Here is a 20,670-nt window from a genome sequence, read left to right as displayed (position 1 = left end):
AGTGGCAGTGGTGCCCCTAAGTTCAATCCCTGGTACCAAAAAATGATGACAAAACTAGGATAATTATTAAAGCCAAGTGACAGAACGATGGGTACGTGGGGTTTCAGTATACTCTACTCTACTCTTTATGTATACATGAACATTTCCAAAGTACAAAGATTTTGTCTTTAAAGACCACCAATGGCCAGGCATGATGGCGGCACATGCCTGTAATCTTGGCTACTTGGGAGGCAGAAGGCCTGCTATTTTGGTGTCAGTGTGGGCAAATTATCAAGACCCTGTCTCGAAATAAATTTTAAAAGGGGCTGGGATCTGACTAGCACGTTCAAGGCCCCAGGTTCAATCCCCAGTAACCCACTCCCTCAAACAAAATAAAACAAAACCTACCACCAGTGGCTTTCTATTATACTTCAAACAAAATATGAACTTCCTGCCACAGCCAAACAAGGCAACATGTGATTTCTTGATAGTACCTCCCTTACCTCTCAACTGCTCTCTTGCTGCCTGCCTTCTAGTCTTCCAGAACCTAACACATGCCAGGTCTTTACAAATGCTTCTGCCTTGAACACACCTTCTCTTTCCCCAAAGTAAAAAAGACATACTCTTCAACTTCTATGCAGGTCTTTGTTCAAAAAATCATTAACACCCTCCCTCCCCAAAGAAGGTGCAGCAACCTATCTAAAAAGGTCCTTAGTGGGGCCAGAGATGTAGCTTGCCTAGCATGAGTGAAGCCCTGGGATCAATCCACAGAGCCACCTAAATAAGTAAATAAAATAACAAGGCCCCATCTCATTATTCTCTATCCCCTCGTTATGCTTTTTTCTTCTCAGTATCACTATGAAAAAGCACCTACTTACTGTCTTTCTCCCTTATCAAAATGAAGCTCCATGAAAACACAGACTTATATCTTTTTAAAATTTCTTTATTTTCAGGGGCTGAGGTTGTGGCTCAGCAGTAAAGTGTTCACCTAGCATTTGCAAGGCTCTGGTTTCGGTCCTCAGCACCATATAAAAATAAATAAAATAAAGGTATTGTGTTCAACTACAACTAAAAAAAAATATTAAAAAATTGTTCTTTTCAGATATACACGAATGCAGGGTGCATTTTGACATTTCGTTGTACATGATGTGGAGTTATGCTGGTCGTATTCATATGTGATCATAGGAAAGTTATGTCCGATTCATTCTACTATCTTTCTTATTCCCATTCTTAATGCACCATTATATCACAACAGCCTATAACAGTGACTATTAGGGACTGAACCCAGGGGTGCCTTACCACTTAGCTAGTTTTGAGATAGGATCTCACTAAGATGCTGACATTGCCCTTGAACCTGCGATCCTCCTGCCTCAGCTTTCTGAGTTGCTGGGTGAGTGCCAGTGAGCCTGGCCTATGATACATGTTCTAATATTTCTAGATTAATGGCTGAATGTAATATCACCTCAGGTATACCAATTATACCAAATGATGGGCAAAATTTTTGGATTATGCATTCAATAAAGTTATTTCACAAGTGAATAATCAATACCTACCTTAATTATTGTAATTCCTATTACAGTTTAGAACACTTGCTCTAAAAAAAATCAAATGTTATCAAAAGAACTTACTGGTGTGAGCTGTTGAGAATTTAACAACTGCTGAAATTGCTGTTGATGAATTAGTATTTGTCTTTGCTGGTCAGAAAGTAATCCTAGTCCTGAGGCACTGAAAAATGATTAAAATTCTTACTTTCTACTACACACTTCTAAAGTCTTTTTTTAAATGTAAAATGAAAGAAAACTTATTAAGTATTTGATTGAAAAGTTAACAAATTTTTAACCATAACATTTTAAAAAAAAATTATGTACAAATTATTTCTTCTCTTTCTATATAGAGCTAAACAATAATTCACATTGCCAAGAAGTGTTTGTTTCTATTTTTATTATAAACCAAACAAGCACAAATTTCTTATGGAATAGAAATTTACATGTGTTCATAACAAAGCACATGTAACATCTTTCATTATTCAAATATAGCTTAACCCACACTAAGTAATACATACTTAAAACAAAGACAGAATCCACCATTATTTAAACCTAGCCCTTTTTGGGGGGTGGGGGCAGTGCTGGAGATCAAATTGTACATGCTAGGCAAGCACTCTACCATTGAGCCACATCCCCAGACCTTAATATATCCTTTTTTTTTTCTTTTTATGGTCCCAGTGGCCAATAAAATTAAGCATCAGTTGGGGGAAAAGGAGGGGAAAAAAACAAAAAAGCCAGAAGAAATAGCTTACTAGTATCCAGTGCAAATCATTCAAAATTACTCTCTCAAAATATGTTTAATAAAACATGGTTCTATTATTACCCTTATTTTGAACAAATATTCAAGTGAAACTCTAATACAATGAAAACTGGTGAATCTTGCTTCCTGGAAATTCAAGAAACACTTTGAATAGAAAGTTAAGAAACTAGTATCAGTAGTGATAACCACTATAGTATTACTCTTCTTCAGAACTTATGATACACATGAATACAGGGGAATGAGAAAAATTATCATTTAAAAACAGACATCACAGATCAAAACTGAAATTTTCAACACAGACAATACTTTGTTATGGACACTGATTTAATTTTAATTGGAATTACATAAGTTTCAAAAAGAAATATATTCTACATATTATATAGTTAGTTGTTTTAAATTTCTGGTAGACTGACTTACAGTACATCTACAAGAAACACATTACAAGTCCCAACTTAAGCATGGATAACACTAGTACTATCTTGTACTAAAAACCCAAAATATATTTAAGTTTCTTACCTGTTAGTCAGTGTAGCTGGCATGGGATGTGTTGCATTAGGTGGTACAGTTGTGTGGGTCAGGGGGGTAGGGTTCTGGGATATTGTCACAGGGGTCTGAATAACCCCATTTAAAGCTCCTACGATGCCATTAATTGCCAGTTGGCTTCCTGGCAAAGCGCCAATTATTCCACCCACTGCAGACACAGCAGGAATGGTGGATGTCACAGTCTGCATCCCACTAGCTAGTGCCCCTACTGTCACACCATTGACCTGCTGAACTCCACTAACTCCTGAGCCTTGTTGAGCTGGACTCTGCCCAGCAGGAGGAGGAGTAGAAAGAGCCGATGAACTGCTGGTGCTTTGTCCACTGGAGGTTAAGTCCTAAAGGAAGAAAAATTAAAATTAAGTTGTAAAGAGCACAGTAAAAGCTGTTTAAAATAATTTTAAGCCATTTAATGTTATAGACCACTGCTTATAAGTAAAACACACAAATTACTATAACCACACAAAAATTACCTGATTTAATACAGGAAGAGAATTATCAGGTAAAAAGCTGTTTCCTATATGAGGGCTCTTACTGCTGTTCAAGGAATCAGTAGTAGGAGCTAGAATAATAAAAGACAAAAAAAAAAACAAAACAAAACACTTATTTACCCTGTTAAATCATACTATGTGTAAGACTACAGGTTTATTTAAAAGCTTATGCTGAAGTCCATACTAATAATACTTGAATATTATTAAATCTTACTATTCCTAAAATCAGTTTGAATAGAAAAATCAAAAAATCAAAACTGTATCTCTATTGAACACCATAGCTTTAAATCACTAATGAGATCATTACACATTTAAACAAATATCATCATTAAACTATGTATCGAGAAGTCAAAGTAGCCAGTCATCAGAGATGGTGGCACATGGCTATAATCCAAGAAACTCAAGCAGCTGAGGAGGCTCACAAGTTCAAGGCCAACCTCAGTTAAGACCTACCTCAAGATAAATAAAAAGGCCTACAGGTGTAAGCTCAGTGGCTGAATGCTCTGGGTTCAATTTTCAGTATTGGGGAGGAAAAAAAATATATAGGGAGAGCAAATCAAGTCAATCACTTAATAGGATTCTCTCTGCCCTTCAAAAATAACCCATCATTCCTTTTCTACATCTTCATATGAACTGGTGAGCAATTATCACCCATTTATTATGCAACTGACATTAGATTTTCCTCAGATACAAAATAAATGTTTTCATACTCACCAGTCTGTGCTGAAAACGCATGTATCTGATGAGATGGACTAGGATTTGTTGTTATTGTCGGAAAAGGCACTGAAAGTTGTGCGTTCAATAACTGAAGACGTTCCTTTTTGGCAGTTAAGTTTTTTATCTGTTCCTCTAATCTTCGATTTTCAACTTGAAGTTGATGTAATGACTTCAGCATTCCTAAAACTAGCAAACATTTGGATGGTTTTTAATGAAGACACGTTCATACCCAGGAATAAGTCTTTTACGGACACAGTGTCAATAACTTTAGAAATAAGTTAAAAATATAAATTTCTAAACAAGGCTTATTTTTAAGTTTATACAGATAATAAATGTCATTGATAACTGTATGTACATAAGCATAAAAGGAGATTGTTCCTAGATGTGCCATCTAGAAACGCTGTTGCCACATACCAAAAACTCCTTGGGTTCAGGTCATTTCCAGTCTCAAAGAAAAAAATGATGTTTATTTTCCTCAAAATAAAAAACTTAATTAAAACTTCAAAGTGCCTGCTATAACATTTCATTGAAGTTCTATTCACAATAGGAACCTTTTATTCGTTGCTCAATTTAAGCTAAGCATGCTAGGCTGGGGACATAACTCAGTGTTAGAATCCTTGCTTAGCTACACAAGGCCCTGGGTTCAATTCCCAGCATGGAGGAGGGTGTGTGTGTGTGGGGGGGGGGGGGGGCGGTTTACTAAGCACACCACCAGATAGATGCCTGGCAGGAAGCCTCCAATACCCAGCTGCTCTCAGCATGTTGCTACAAACATCCCCCAGCAGGGAGCGCTGTGTGTGCACCCCTGCCACCTCTGTCCTCCTGGACAAAGGTGCATCTTCTGGAAACTGGCTTTCTGCCCTATGATCTCAGAAACTTTGTCAATTTCTTCCAAGCCTCAGACATCCCAACTGACAACACAGAGCCTTGCTGTTAGGCTATGATGATGGACACTTTAAAAACTCCATGTTTTTAAGAGTTGTGTTTGTTTAACATGACCTCAGGGCCTTCAAAGGACACAACTCTACTGGTAAGGACACATGTGGTCATTTCCCAAGGATTTAACTTTTATCCCTCCTCTTCAAGATGCCACAAAGAAACCCTTAGTGTGCCCAAATGAGATGCAATAAGACTAGCTAAACCTGTCCTCCAGCTATCCTGTTTAAAGGATTATCCTGACATGAATTTCCTTATACTTAGCATTTTTTGGTCAGAGATCATTCATAAAAATGTCAATTTATGGCCCCTGGCTCACTAGCAATAAAAGTTTTGTTCAATAATTTAATAAATATATGATAAACATAATGTATACTAACTATATATTATACTAATGTGTAAATATATCTACATATACACACACAAAATTTAGTAATTATGATTCTTCTACATTGTTAAATTAAGAAGGTAGCGGGCCTTTTTTTTTTTTTTTTACTATATTCAGGTTTTTTGGGTTTTTTTTTTTTTTTTTTTAAGAAATTATCCGAAAGTAAGAAAACTTTTGTCCAACAACTAAGCTTAGAGAAGACAGAGCTCATTTATTTTTGTAAACTGGTAAGGACAAAATGTGATGGAGAAATAAAGCATTAATGTTATAATAATTATAAATAGTAACCAGATAAAAGAAAGTGCTCATGCATGCCAGGCAGTGTTCTTTGCATTTTTCATGTCCTCAAAACAACCCTAAGATATAGGTATGTTCTTACTCCAAATTCTAATAAATGAAAAGAAATTTAAGAAACTTACTCAGAATCATTTGTTAATAGCAGATGAAGGCAGGATTCAAGTTAAAGCAGTCGAATCTATTAAACTAATACATTATGCTTTCTGACTAATTTCATTATTATTTTGGATTTAAAAAAGTGGCTTCCAGATCCATTTGCCTATCTGTTCATCCATCCATTCATCTTTATTTGGAGACAAGAACATCGGTACTTACTGTCACTAGGAGTACCCTGTTCTAATAAAAACTGTTGTCCTTCACTCCACTGCCTCTCCAAAAGCTGTTCTATACTGGCTGCTACTGGAGGAAGATTTTCCAAACTGCTGTTTCCTGGTTGGTCATAGCGAATCTGTAAGTTGCTTACAGGGGATCTGTTGAAAACATTAAATCTCAAGTTAAAAAGAAGGGCAATGCTTTTAAGATGAGTACATTAAGTTTCTACCTTATGTTGACCCCTTTTCTCTCTACAAGTTTCTCTGTTATAAGGTAACCTGTGCCAGAGTATCGGATTCCGGCATTTATTAAAACCATAATCTACCCTAAAATTGAGTAATTATTATTTTTCCTCCTCAAATTATAAAATCAAGGAAATAGCTGATCATACTAGGTAACTAAAAAACACTAAAAAATACAAACATACCACCAATAATCTCTGAAATAAACTGTAAAAGAACTGTACATCGCTTTAGAATACAAACAAGGAAAAGACAAGAAAAACTGTAAAGAGTAAAGAGTTCCACCATTCTGCCTTAATATACATGATAAAAGAGTAAGGCCATACAATTATAATACTATGAAAGGTATTTAAATTTATAACTAATAAAATCTCAATAATTAATAAATTTATAACTAATAAAATCTCAAAAATCAGTGAAAAAGGACTGGAGTTGTGGCTCAGTGGCAGAGTGCTCCCCTCTCGTGAGGCACTGGGCTTGATCCTTAGTACCACATAAAAATAAAATAAAGGTATTGTGTTCACCTAAAGCTAAAAATTTCTTTTTATAAAATCAGAAAAAGGGCCGGGGTTATGGCTCAGGGGTAGAGCGTTTGCCTCACATGTGTAATGCACTGGATTTGATTCCAAGTACCGCATAGAAATAAAATGAATAAATAAAGGTTCATCAACAACTTAAAAAAATAAATCAGTGAAAAGGAAATTTTAGCAATTCTGATACAAATTCAAAGTCACTTATTTTGAAGTATTTTCAGAACTAAGGAACATTACGCCATACACACACACACAAAAAAACCATACATACATACACACGTATATGTATATATGTACTTAACCACTGAGAACATCCCCAGACCTTTTTTATTTTTTATTTTGAGACAGGGTCTCACTAAGTTGCTTAGGACCTCACTAAATTGCTGAGGCTGGTCTCAAACTTGCAATTCTCCTGCCTCAGCCTCCAGAGTCACTGGGATTACAGGCATGTTGCCACTGTGCCTGGCCAGCCCTAAACAATTGATTCCATTTTACAAATATTTCAAAAATGTTTTAAATCTCTACTTCAAATGATAATCACTTAATCTTTCTAAGACAAAAACTATTTGTATTAAGATAAACATGCAATGTTCTCTTGTCCACATTATGTTTTGAATTAAAATGGGGCGAAACTCCATTCTACCACAATACATCAGTAAAGAGCCTCAAAGTTTCCAATGTATTTCTATATAATTAACTCTTGATCTTCACATCAACCTGGTGAGAAATAAATACCTGGGGTTTTGGCTCCATTCTCAAATAAGGAAACAAAATGGGGCTTTGACAACTTGTCCAAAGACACACTACTTATCCATTGGACACACTAATTCAAGTCTTCAAACATTTCACTAAGGTTCTTGCCATAGTTTTAATATGCTTCTCTACAAAAATATCTTAAAATAAGAAGTTCAACAAATAAAGCTTTCTATTATACATGCAAACATTATGTGCTAAATACAGTTGGCCATCCCTCTCCAAATACCACATTATGCCAGGATAATGATAGCCTAGGTTTTACATTTCAGGATAATACACACACACACACACACACACACACACACACACACACACACACCTCATTACTATACTGAGGACTGAACCCAAGGACACTGTATTAATGAATTACATTCCCAGCTACCACCCGCTGGGAACTTTTTCTAAATTGTAAGACAGAGGGTCTCCTTAAATTGCTCAAGCTGGCCTCAAACTCATGATCCTCCTACCTCAGCCTACCAAATAGCTGAGATCACGTGGCTCAGGCTTTTTTTTTTTTTAATATTTTTAGTTGTAGATGGACACAATGTCTTTATTTATTTACTTATGTGGTGCTGAGGATTGAACGCAGTATCTCACATGTGCTAGGCAAGTGCTCTACTGAGTCACAACCCCAGCCCAAAAAGTAATAAAGTTGGAAATACATGCTAAAAGTAAATTAGTACCATTTATTATGTTATGTTCCATAAAAAAATAAAGATTAAAAACACCAAAGTAAGGAACACTAAGGGATTCTGAATAATTCTGGGTAACTTGTGTGAAATTTTAAGTTTAAAAGGAGGATAAAGAATATTTCTTCCACTAAAACATTATGAGCAAAAATCCACTAACTTTCTTCTTTGAAAAGAAAAATATAACAGTACAGAAATACTTATAAATCAGTGAGGTATTTTTTTTCATTGTATATTTCATATTTCTGGTTTCCAAAGAAAGAATATTTAATTTTCTGCAGAGTTCAATCAGGAAATATATGAGGGAAAAGCACTACTAGATGTACGATTAGGAAACAGAAAAATCAGGGTTGTTTGACTAATGTGTATACTGATAAAGATGTTCCTTTAGACATTACCCAACTATACTGGCAACACTAATACTCATCATTTGTCATTATATAAATTTTTTAATAGAGATTGAACAAAATTTCAATTTTAAATAGAATTGCTCCCAGACATGAAGAAAAGACCCTGGCCTGGCCTGAGCTTTTCCCCGCCTGTTCTCCATTTTCATTCAATCTAATGTTTGAAGCAGAGTTTGTAAAATTAAAAAAACAAACTAGAAGAAGGTACAGAAGCTGAAAAAGTAAAATAAAGTGAAGACATGCATGACACTAAAGTTCCATTCTCTTTTATAGACTGACATATACTGCTTTATACCATCATTCTCCCATTTTAGAACAGAAAAAAAAACACAGCTCTGTAAGTTACATTTATTGATAAGTTGCCTATTAATAATAAATGGTACCTGAATGCTGTCATGTGTCTAGGAGAATTTCTCAAAGCATTTAATACATCTTCTATATTTTGCCTCAAACAATTTAAGAACAAGAAGGACTTCTGAAACCTACCACAAGAACTCCATTTGCCAAAAAAAAAAAAAAAAAAAAGCAATTACAAACTAAGGATAAGTGTACTACCCACTACAGAGTTAAAACTGAAACCCAAAGTTTTCAGACTTGAGTTTGCAGCTTTGAGAGATCTTAGGACTATTTTATGTCATCCAAATCAATGCCTGAGGAGTACAAGCAGCTAAATATAGAAGTGATAAAAACAATAGAGTTCTAACTAATTGGAAATCTTTTAGTGCAGAAATCTTAATCATGTGTTTTAATTAACATTCAAATTTAATTTAGAATCATTTTTCTTGACTGTCTAGACAAGCTTCCTATCTACAGAATGCTTTTAGGGCTTCACAAATGCTCACTCTACTAATAGAAGATAACAAGTTTCCAAATCTGGAATGTTTCCTTTGCAGAGATGCATGGTAGTGTAAATAGAGGTAAATAATGCTTACCGTGGTGAGAGACTTCCTCTGGGTGAGCTTCCTCTGCCAACTAGGCTTCGGCTATTGTCTCCAAGATCTTGATCTGCAGTGTAAATATTTCAGAGCTGATAAAGTGACTCTCTTGCTAGATTTTAAGCTCTTGCCTGATTTTTCCTAAAACACACATTAAACCTTTACCACTATCTTTCCAGTACTATGAAAGGAAAAGATCTAGCATATTACTAGTTTAGAACTGCTGAACTGTGGCGTGTAAAGCGTTGTCCCTACACGTTTTTGTGGGTGTAGAAGGCCATGGATTATGTTCTGTTCTTTCATTCCTTTCAGTTTTACAGCACAGAAGCGTGGTTTGAATTTGCAGAACCCTCCCTTCAGCCACTTTTAATTTCTACGGTTAAAGTAATGAATCACAGCTGTGGACAGCTAATCTGTATGCTTATCACAGCAAATCCTTATGCTTTGTATTTTTTAACACTTTGCATCCCAAGACAAGTCATCTTTTATCAAGCTAACGTTACATGAATCCTTACACCAAGAATAAAATTACATAACACTAAATGTACAAATTGACAAACAAGTAGAAATCCAGAATTCTATATTTAAAAGAAAATAATTTTTAAGTCTTCTAAATACTCCGTAGGTAACAACAGAGTATCTCTGCTTGAAGAGTAACACATTTTCCCTGCAGCTAACCCCTTATAAAATAACCCTAACTGGCCTCTTTCAAGGTTGTCCTCCCCTTATTCTGAGTTGGGTAACCTCTGACCCTTGAAGAGTAAAGACATGACTGATCCATTCTTGGTGAACTGCTAAACCTATTCCCTTCCCCCAAACAGGCATGACTACTTGGACATGTCAACAAATCCTTAAGGATGGAATGAAACAAAGCAAATCCAGTGTCTCATTAAAATAGTACAAGAGGCAAAAGCTACAAAATGTCAAATGGTAAAAATTCACAGGATTACTAAACACTGCAGAAATTCTCTAACAGGATTTTTTTTAAAAACAAGTTTGTGCAATGCAATTTCATGAATTATGCAAATAAAGGTTTAGGCTATTCACAGAAAAGCCTAGTGTTATGTTACTTTCATTGCAGAGAACTGAGGACTGAACACATCAATCACAAAAGTCACAGGAGACATTGTTGCATTCCTGCCTGCTGATGGCTCTGCTTAAACATTTACATTTCAGACAGTTTAAAAAAAAAAAAAAAAAAAAAAAAAAGATCACTTTTGCAGCACAGCATACTATTTGCTTCCAACTGTGATTCTTTGGGTAAAACAACAACAAACAATCCTCTCTTAACCACACCTGCAAACTTCTTCAAAGAAAATGAACCAATGAGGGTGGCAGAGATTATTAGAATTTAGAATTTAATTCTTGAAGCCTTACCTGTTTGATTGCTTTCAGACTGAGCTATGAGAGCTGCCATTGATGGATTTGGATTTAATCTATTGCCATACATATGAGATGGTGCCTGACTAAGAGAAGATCCAGATAGGGTATTGGCCTAAATGAAAAGAAGTACAATGATAAATGTTATACCTGTTATAAGTTATAAATTCCTCCTTCCAGTTCTAGTAACTACTCTCTCCAACTTCAGAATATGAGCAGAAGTTTTTGACTTTCTGAAAAGCGAATTTCATTCCAGTTTCACCATTCCAACATGTCCTAGTCAACACTAAAACCCAGTGGTATGGTAAACATGTGGGAATACAACTGATTATTTAATCTTATTAAACCATTTATAAAATAAGGTAGGGAGACAGCAGATGCCTAACAAATGCTTCAGCCACTTACATCACAAGCTGGCTAAGAAGGTCAAAGGGTCCAACTTCCACTTCTAGTATTTTAGCACAGAGCCATATTTTCATTGCTTAACTCTATCATTAGTAAAACCTGCACACTGTTTTGTTACTTCCTATTTTGGTAGACTTGGAAGCCTGCTGCTTTTTCTGTTTTGTTTTGTTTTTATTTTAAAAGAAAGCAAACAGGCATCACAAGTATGTTTTCTATACAATGCAGGGCTCAACGAATCACAGCTTTGCCCTGACCCCTTATAAGGCACTGTCTTTTTGGCAGGAAGCCAGCTCTACTAACTGAAGAGCTCGGCCAAAGTTTGTAATTCATTCATGTTGCAAACCACAATTCTGAAGGCCTCTACTGGGACTTGCGCCAAACAAGCGAAAATGAACCCTTAAACAGATGAAGCTGAGGAGGCTGGCCAAAGTATTGCGTAATCCGATGTAATAAAAATGCCTTCTTTGATGTGCATACTCTTTCCCACTTTCAAAGAATATTATAAACTTAAAATGTGGCATTTTGGAAGCAAATTTCTTGTACACAAAATACTATTACTTACAGAAGGCTATTACTGGCCTAAAATAATTCTCAGATTTAACAGAACCACAAATTTTAAGTAAATATCTTATTGTTTCGCATGAATGAAGTCAAACTTAGGCTTTTATAAAATGAAATCATTGCAAAGTTATTTCATAATACAACTCTTGAAAATAACTTCAATGACCTAAAACACTTCTAACAAAGAAGTGTAATAAGAGCAGAACATTCTGACAAGTATTAACAGCACACAAGAGACTATGAGAACATAATAATTGTAACAAGGAAATGCTACAGAGAATAAACTATTTCTGGATTGACTCATATCTGACACTATATCTTGGCCTTTAGCCAACCTAGTAAGCATAAAATATGTACTTAACAATTCACAGAAAGAGTTCATGATGCAGATCCTTGTCCTGCTTTCCACTTTTTCAAAGGGTACATTTTATAGCTTACACTTTAATGTGTAAATTCAACCTGTTATTTTTTGGATTTAATTTTTCCCTCTTATTAATTATATGCATACAGAGTCAATATGTTCATATTATAAAGTCCTCATAAAAGATAAGTAAAAAATCTCAACCTAAAGATCATACTGGATATTTACTATGCATTTGGTATTATAGAATACATAAAATGCACAATTTATAAATTGGGATACTGCTAAGACTTTTTTCTCTCCAAAAATCAACTATCTGGTAATTTCAGCTATTCATAAAATAACTGAGAACAAGACAAATACAAACAAACCATCAGAAAAGCCAGATGTTACCAGTCTCATGGGTTATTAAAGTCTCAGATACCTAATACTTACAATGCCTTACCCATACTTATTCTAGACAAAATTCTCAAAAAAAAAAAAAATCAACTAAGCATATAACAGATTAGAAATATAAAATTAATCAGGAACAAGGAAAAATAGTAGTTTCCTGAGACAGTCTGTTGGCAGCTGACAGCAAGAGAAGAGAGAAGAATATGTGGAAGAACGAGAGCATATTACAGTTCTGATGGGGTGGTCCTCAAAGAACATACACCTCCTATAAGTAAGGAAACATTCTTAGGATTCTGACTCTGGCTAAATCACAACAAATAATTTACCAAGTAGAATACCTTTTTAGTCCCAAAGGTCAGTCCCATGAGCTGCCTTAGTCTCCTAATAAGATATATTCTTGGGCTGGGGATGTGGCTCAGTTGCAGAGCGCTGTGAGGTACTGGGTTCCATCCTCAGCACCACATAAAAACAAATAAATAAAAATAGAGGTATCGTGTCCATCTACAACTAAAAGAATATATATATAAAAAAAAAAGATAGACTCTTTTTTAGGAAGGATTCCTTCTGCCAATGGATTCATATCTACCCTTAGTAACTTCCAAATTTCACAGGGTGGCACTTTCTCATTCTAAATTCCAAATTATCTTTAGCTTCCCTATCATCCATTAGGCCCACTAAGATCAAAACAGAAAGCAATACAACATAATCTATTTGCATAATGACAATCACAGAAAGAAAATAATGTAAACTATCTTTAGGATACAAAAGTCTATTTTTAAAAGACGGCTGGCAAAAGATGATATTAATAATAGTGTAATAAACTGAGAATACTACCCTAAATTTCCAATTTCCCAAACAGGATGACTGAAAAGTAACTGATATATGTTTTTTCTTTTTAAAAAATTGTTAATCTAAACAAGAATCTTTTGTAAAAGAAAAAAACATTATTAATTTTACCAGAGTTTGTTTTGGTATATTAAAACATCTAAATCAGTCTATATTAATCTCTGCCAGAAAGCTCAAGTTATAAATATTTTAAGGTAGGCAAAGGACTCCACTAATGTCTGTAACAGTACTTTGAAAACAATGTGTGGCATATTTAGGGCTGGGAAACTTGACTCTTTCTGTTGGTCCTCCAGCCCCATATCTTAATGAAAATACCTTACAACTCATAGTAGAGAAGATGGATACATGGGAGAGTAAAGAAAAACAACTTAGTAAAGTATACACACAGCATCTGGCAGTCTGTCACTAATAAGTGAAAACATTTAAGATTCAGGGGAAGTTCACATTAACCTAGGGAAGCAAGGGTTATGAAGCAAAGGACACTGAAAGCTTTTCTGTAAAAGAAAAACGAACAAGGAACAAAGGAAATACTTCTCTACAACATACTTTGGGGCATGGCTTTTTAAAAGTGCACTGAAAGCGAATTACCATCAGTGTGCTTCAGACGATCTGCTGTAAAGATCAAATGTGGGGACAAGTGCATGGCATACATTGAGGGCGTCTTGAGTGGCAGGCTACTCCCCTCATGCTAGGTGTGTGAGTGGCAGGACACTTACCCTGTAGGCACAGCCCTGGGCATTAGGCCATGTGTTACAGTGCCTGTGCTTGCTCCACGGCCCACTCCTCAATTGGCCACTGCAAGGACAGTTAGAAACTGCACTGTGGCTGCCTGTAATCTGCTTAGCTACTGCCTGAGTATATGTACATGGTAACTGCGCAATAAAATCAGACCTGCTTCCTGCTTGGTCTCCGGAGATCTTGATTAGCGACTCCACAGCCATACTCTCCTCTACTCTGTTCTGTGGACCTCCTCACTGGACAAGAGAGAGCCCATGCAATGAGAAATTCTTTTTGAAAGTAAGTACCTGTCTTATTATCCTGCCCAGGTAAGGAGAATATCTATGGTGGATAGATATTATCCATGGACCTATTGGTACTCCCTAGGAGAAGCTAAGTAAAGGTTACCTTTAATACACACACACACACACACACACACACACACACACACAGTGCTGTTCTTACAACTTTTCTATTCACTTAAAATTTTAAAATAAGTTAGTACTGCTATCATAAACTTCTGCTTTAATTTGAAATCTTATTCTAACACTCTAGTAAAAACCTCATTAAAAGAAGAATTATTTTACAAGACCAGTAGATGAAAACTAAACTGAATGATTACTGAGGTAAATCTAGATCATTTTTAAACAAAATACATGTAGGTGCCTGAAAACACCCTTAACAAATTTAGAATAACTTATTAAATGTCTAGGAAAAATTCATGTCTCTATGAAATCAGTATTCAAACTCAAAACAAATAAATTTAGCATTTCCTAAGTAGACTAATATACATTATAAGAAATATATTTCAGGTGGAAATTTCTCCCGTCAATCGGTTACCTCTTATATTTCAAATGTCTGCTATGTCCACAGAGATGTGTATAAAGAGCTCTTGCTGTAAAGTAGTAACTCTAACAAACTCTTATATACTTGTTTCATCATAAATGAGTTAGTTGTATACAGATTGGAGAAAAGAGCAATGTTTGCTCAATTATGTGAAGACTTAAAGTAGGTATTGTTTGTCATAGATTTCTCCCTGTCCTATGTTGATAAAGGCAGAAATAGGAAAAATGAGCCAGAAAAATTAGATCTGAAGGGACAGTACCTATGGGAAACTTCAACTTTGGAAAGTATTATAATATATCAGCTAGAAGCATATTTGGAATTTCATACAATGAAAAGGTTATAGCAAGCATTTTCAAAACTGCACAATTAACCTGTCAATAAACATTAAAGTCAAATGATTCAAACAAGCTCTAAAATGAACTGACTATATATACACATCTTAGAAGAATGCCTGGAACATAGTAAGCATTTATATTTTAACTCATTTAAAAATTATTTTTGTAAGTAATTATGGTTTCTATTTTTGTAAGTAATTATGGTTTCTATTTTTCTACTAACTACATTAGAGAGTATAATTTACTAATCATATCTCGATATTGTACCAAATTCCCAAAATTAAAACCCATTTTTCAGTAACATGGTATAACAGTGTAGACTGTATAAAAGTCTCATTATACAGTAATTATAATCTGTTCTATAATAATATAGCAATACTAAAAAGTAAATGTTTTTAAATATACTTTATATATTTCCTGAATTTGCAAACACAACGTTCGACCAGAAAGATCTCTAGGAAAATATGAATGAATATTACACAGAATTAGAGAACCAATGGAAAGTTTCATCTATGCTCCAGCTCGATTCAAACTTCATACTATGAAAGACATTCTGGTAACAGAGCCCATTTCTGTGTGAGCTACCACCAGTAAGGCTTTAATACCCAGCGTGTGATGAGAGATGAAACCAACTGTGAACAACTTTCAGGTCCCGTGAGTAGGCTGACTGTTGAAGCTGTCAGGTTCAATTGCATCACTTCACATTATTCAATGCCCCAAACTGCTCCCTAATTGTGAAGAGCTTAATGTATTCAAAACTATTGTTTAGGCTAATGCTGAAATGTCCCACAATTGAGTTCCCAAAAAGTAGTAGGAGGGATTAAAGTGTAGTTAAATCATCACTCAATACTCATGATTGGACAACAGGACTGTACACAATACCCAACCAATTTTAAGTAGGCTTCAAAATTGGTTAATATCTTGTCCATGGATCTCTTATTTTTTTAGGAAAATTAAGTTCCTAGGAGAAAGACAGCTATTGAAGTAATTTTTGATCTAGAAAAGACCTTCATCCACAGCTGAACCCAACATAGCTACATTATGGAATTATAGGTTTTAACAACAAAAAAATTTCATACTATTTTTAATAAAGGAATTGTTTCTGTACAATTCCTCTTTGTACTGGTAATCTGGCTGTTTTTGTAACAGTTGAAATTAATACCTATTAATGTCCTTTATGGTCTGCATTTAAACTTAAAAACAAAACTATATAGCAGAAAGGTGAGGAACAAAGCATTATAAAGAAAAAAACCCAAGGATCACACAAATTAAAAGACCTACCACCCAAGGTCACATTCGTGAATGCTAAATCTCCTGGAACCCAGGTCTTCTGACTCAAAAAATTTTTGCTATTTTTGTGTTCCATCACACAAATGGGACATGGTAAAAATTTTTCAAAGAGTTACCTCTTAGCATAAGAGGCACATAATTGGAAAATTAATTTTTATAATAAAAAATGTTCATTAAAAGAGGTAAAAGAGAGCTATCTTGATTCCAGGCTTACTTTCACCTCTCAGATATGCATTAATCTTTTCATCATCCAACATATTGATATATTAAAAAGTTATAAAAACTTAACTTTGCTTAGAAAGGTAAGTTCCTTAAAATTTTAATTCATTATGAAATTATTTAAAAATATAAAATGTTCATTCCAATCAACTAAAACACAGACATGCCACTCTCTTTCCCCCTCAATTAGTTGAATCTGCCTAGGCCACATTCGTTTTCTCAAATAGAATGAAAGTGTCATTATCAGATACCACCTCAGAACAAATCCAAGGCTACATATAAGATAATACATCCAACATGTGCATACACACACACACACACAGAGGCATGTGCTATAGTACTGGAAACAAAGTGATGAAAGTGTCACAGAAATCTAAGCTGCTTTTATAAATAAAAAAGTAATATCTGTATTTAAGATACTGAAATGTCTGTATTTAGTAAATATTATATAAACAAACACTGTTTGTTTAAAGTTTTTTTAACTTTAAATGCTTTTTAAACCTATATTATTCTTATAAATTCTTATACATGAAGTAGGACAAGAAACCACGATTATATACATGGAGACTACATCCAAAAGCAAAAATTGGAATGTAATATATGAAACAATGTAATTATTTTTCATTACATTCAATCTTAAATTCTTCTATTAAAGATGTCATTCTTCAAACAAAAGAACTTGTATTCTCCCAAAGAGACAATGAATGCAGAACTAGGAAAAAGTGGAATTTGAAAGGGAAAATGAAAAATTATTGGTATTCTTACAGAAACTAATTTATTTTTCTACTTGTGATCCAACAGGGAGGACACACACCATTAATAATCACATGGACAGGAGTTCTATCTTCTAATAATGTTAAGAGACTACAATTTCAACTCCATTACTGATATATCCTAGTGTACGGTAAATGCAGGTACTCCAGTAATTATTTGTGAAAAACAATTATGCTGAAAACAAGTACAACATATTAACACAAAATTAACACTTAAGATTTTAAATTGATTTAGCCAACAGTTTTTCTAAAGTTTTTTTTTTTTTTTTTTTTTTTTGAACTTGGATTGCTAATCATCAGACTTCCCTCCTCCCCACTGCCCATTAAAATCCAAAATCAAGGATCTGGGGTTGTGGCTCAGTGGGAGAGTGCTCACCTAGCCATGCATGAGGCACTGGGTTCAATCCTCAGCACCACATAAATATAAAATAAAGACATTGTGCCAACCTAAAACTAAAAAAGAAATATTTTTTTAAAATCCAAAATCAAGTTAATTTCAGTTTATCAAGTTATTTTTGGTTTTAAATTTTTATTAGCCCTTCTTGATTTACCTCCTATTATGAGAATTCTTTTTTTTTTAAAGAGAGAGTGAGAGAGAGGGGGGGACAGAGAGAGAGAGAGAATTTTAATATTTATTTATTTTTTTTCTTAGTTCTCGGCGGACACAACATCTTCGTTTGTATGTGGTGCTGAGGATCGAACCCGGGCCGCACGCACGCCAGGCGAGTGCGCTACCGCTTGAGCCACATCCCCAGCCCCTATTATGAGAATTCTTAAGAGAGCAAATAAGTCAAACAAGAGGACTATATTACTTTTATAAAAACAAAGTCAAAAAAGAAAAAGAATGATCCCTGGGGAATTTTATCCTCACTGGCAGCAATTCACTTACTAAAAATTACTACTTTAAATTTATTGGTTGGGGGGGGGGGTTGGTAAGATGATTAGCATAACATTAATCAAATTTAAAATTTATATTCTCTACTCATATTTTTAAAATCATTTTCTTCCTAGTATGATGATTCTTGATGATTGTGATAACACTCTTAGAATTACATTTTAAGTATTGATAGTTTCCATTTATCTTATCACACACCTAAATAAAACACTAAGATGTGATTATTTAAACACAATGAATTGTATGGTTTGAAGACATACAAGGCCTCTATAAGAGTTAAACAGAAATGAACTTCGCCATTTCAGGAAAAAAATTCAATTACCAATTTTAAGAGTCCTGTTACTTATACCTAAATATTGAGGACTATCTTACTTTCCCCTTGCACTCTGCCTAGAAATTTTCACATTTTTTCACATTCAACATCAGCACAATTGTCTCAGGAAGCTAAATGGAAGTAGTTCTGCACTCAGTTCAACGGAGAGGTCAACGTGCCTCAGTTGCTTGGAGACTGATGGTTGCTACAGCAGCACCAGATAAGCCAAACTAAATAAGCTTCAGCTTCAAGGCAGAAAGCATTTACTGCTAGGCAGAAACACAGATGCAGTTGTCAGCATGCAGCATTTGAATCTAACTGGATGATCATATTTATGAGAAACTCATCTTATTGAAACATGAAAAGGGGATTAAAAAGTAAAGATTTTAATTGGACTGAATCCTAGTTATTGGCAACTATGATTTTTTTTCAGTGAGTCACATGTTAAATGGAATTTTCCCTCTAGCTACAAATTTCTCTTTACCTCCCTACATCCCCCATCCACCTCTCCCTAATGCTAGCCCCTAAACCCACAAACATAATGAATGAGATTTTTGCATAATTCAGCCTGGAATTAACCAGAATAATTAAAACAGACTTTTGTAAAGACAGAAACAAAAATGCACATTGAATATATTCATGTGAGACTTGGTCCAAGGATATAAAACTATCATAAGATATGGTTACACTTAATTAAAAGAGAAAAAACTATTTATGAAAGCCATTGTTTCATTTATCCTTTTACCCTCCTAACCCCAAACCCTTATACCTACCCTCACTTCTCTAGAGAAATGAATTAAAGAAAGACCCTCCTAAAGTAATCAAACTCTCCTTACTCAGGTTAATAGGTTCACCAAATAGTTAACTTTCATCTTCAAAGATGATACTAGTAATCATGCCACCGATTTTCTATGCTGACCGTCTGCTGTTCATTCTGACACTTGGCTTAATCATAATGGTGATTATTTGCACTGTATCATTCACTCACATGCTTTAAAGATAACCTAATGCTGAGCTTTGATATACAGCTTACAAAAATACTGAAAAATAATGTGTGTATACATAGGTATGTGTGTGTGTATATACACACACACATATATATATATATACACACACATTACATACAAATACACACACACACACACACTACATACATACATACATACATATTCTAAAGCCCCATACAATGGAAATTATGCACATATACTAAAAGCTCAAATTTACAGCAACTTATAAACAACTACTTAACTAGCTGTTTGTAATTAGATATTCACAATTAAAATTATACTATTACAATATTGTTGAAATGTTGACTTATGACTTGAATTTTAGAAAATAATAAATAAAATGGCAAAGAATGCCAAATAAATTTTAAAAAGATTTATTGCAGTTGCACCCACCTATATGCCCAGCTACTCAGGAGGCTGAGGCAGAAGGATTGCAAATCTGAAGCCAGCCTTGGTTAGCAAGACCTTATCTTAAACTAAAAAAATTAAAAGGGTTGGGGCTGCAGTTCAACAGTAAAGCCTCCTAGGTTTCAATATGTACTTTAGGGATCTTAAATTACCACCTTTGGAAAAGTATGTCTACAGTTTTGCCCATTTATTGACCTATTGATACAATTTAAGATTACAAAGCTTCCCTTCTTCCTTCCTTCCTCTTTCTTCAGTACTGGGGATTGTACTCAAGGGTACTCTACCATGGAGCTACATCCCAGCCCCTTTTATATTTTTTATTTTGAGACAGGGTGTCAATAAGTTGCCCATACTAGCCTCAAAGTTGTGATCTTATTGCCTTGGCCTCCCAGATT

General features: G+C 34.7%; 1 protein-coding gene across 11 annotated transcripts in view; it reads right to left on the bottom strand.

Annotated features, from left to right (window-relative positions):
* Positions 1-20,670, bottom strand: part of MLLT10 (MLLT10 histone lysine methyltransferase DOT1L cofactor) — a 199,945-nt gene that overhangs the window by 8,112 nt on the left and 171,163 nt on the right. For all 11 annotated transcript variants that reach the window (XR_014022418.1, XM_081297164.1, XM_081297155.1 and 8 more), the window contains 7 exons: positions 10,904-11,021; positions 9,524-9,596; positions 5,968-6,122; positions 4,029-4,217; positions 3,297-3,385; positions 2,800-3,161; positions 1,608-1,704 (listed from right to left, as the gene is read on the bottom strand). Coding sequence is in view for 10 of the 11 variants with exons in the window: in XM_081297164.1 (XP_081153290.1) it covers positions 1,608-1,704; positions 2,800-3,161; positions 3,297-3,385; positions 4,029-4,217; positions 5,968-6,122; positions 9,524-9,596; positions 10,904-11,021 (1,083 nt within the window). In the remaining variant the exon portion in view is untranslated. The remainder of the gene's footprint in view (positions 1-1,607; positions 1,705-2,799; positions 3,162-3,296; positions 3,386-4,028; positions 4,218-5,967; positions 6,123-9,523; positions 9,597-10,903; positions 11,022-20,670) is intronic.

The sequence above is a fragment of the Spermophilus citellus genome (genome assembly GCF_964194105.1).
Source record: "Spermophilus citellus genome assembly, chromosome: 6".
Taxonomy (NCBI): domain Eukaryota; kingdom Metazoa; phylum Chordata; class Mammalia; order Rodentia; family Sciuridae; genus Spermophilus; species Spermophilus citellus.
Note: the sequence above shows the minus strand (reverse complement) of the source record. Positions and strands in the feature narration are given on the sequence as shown.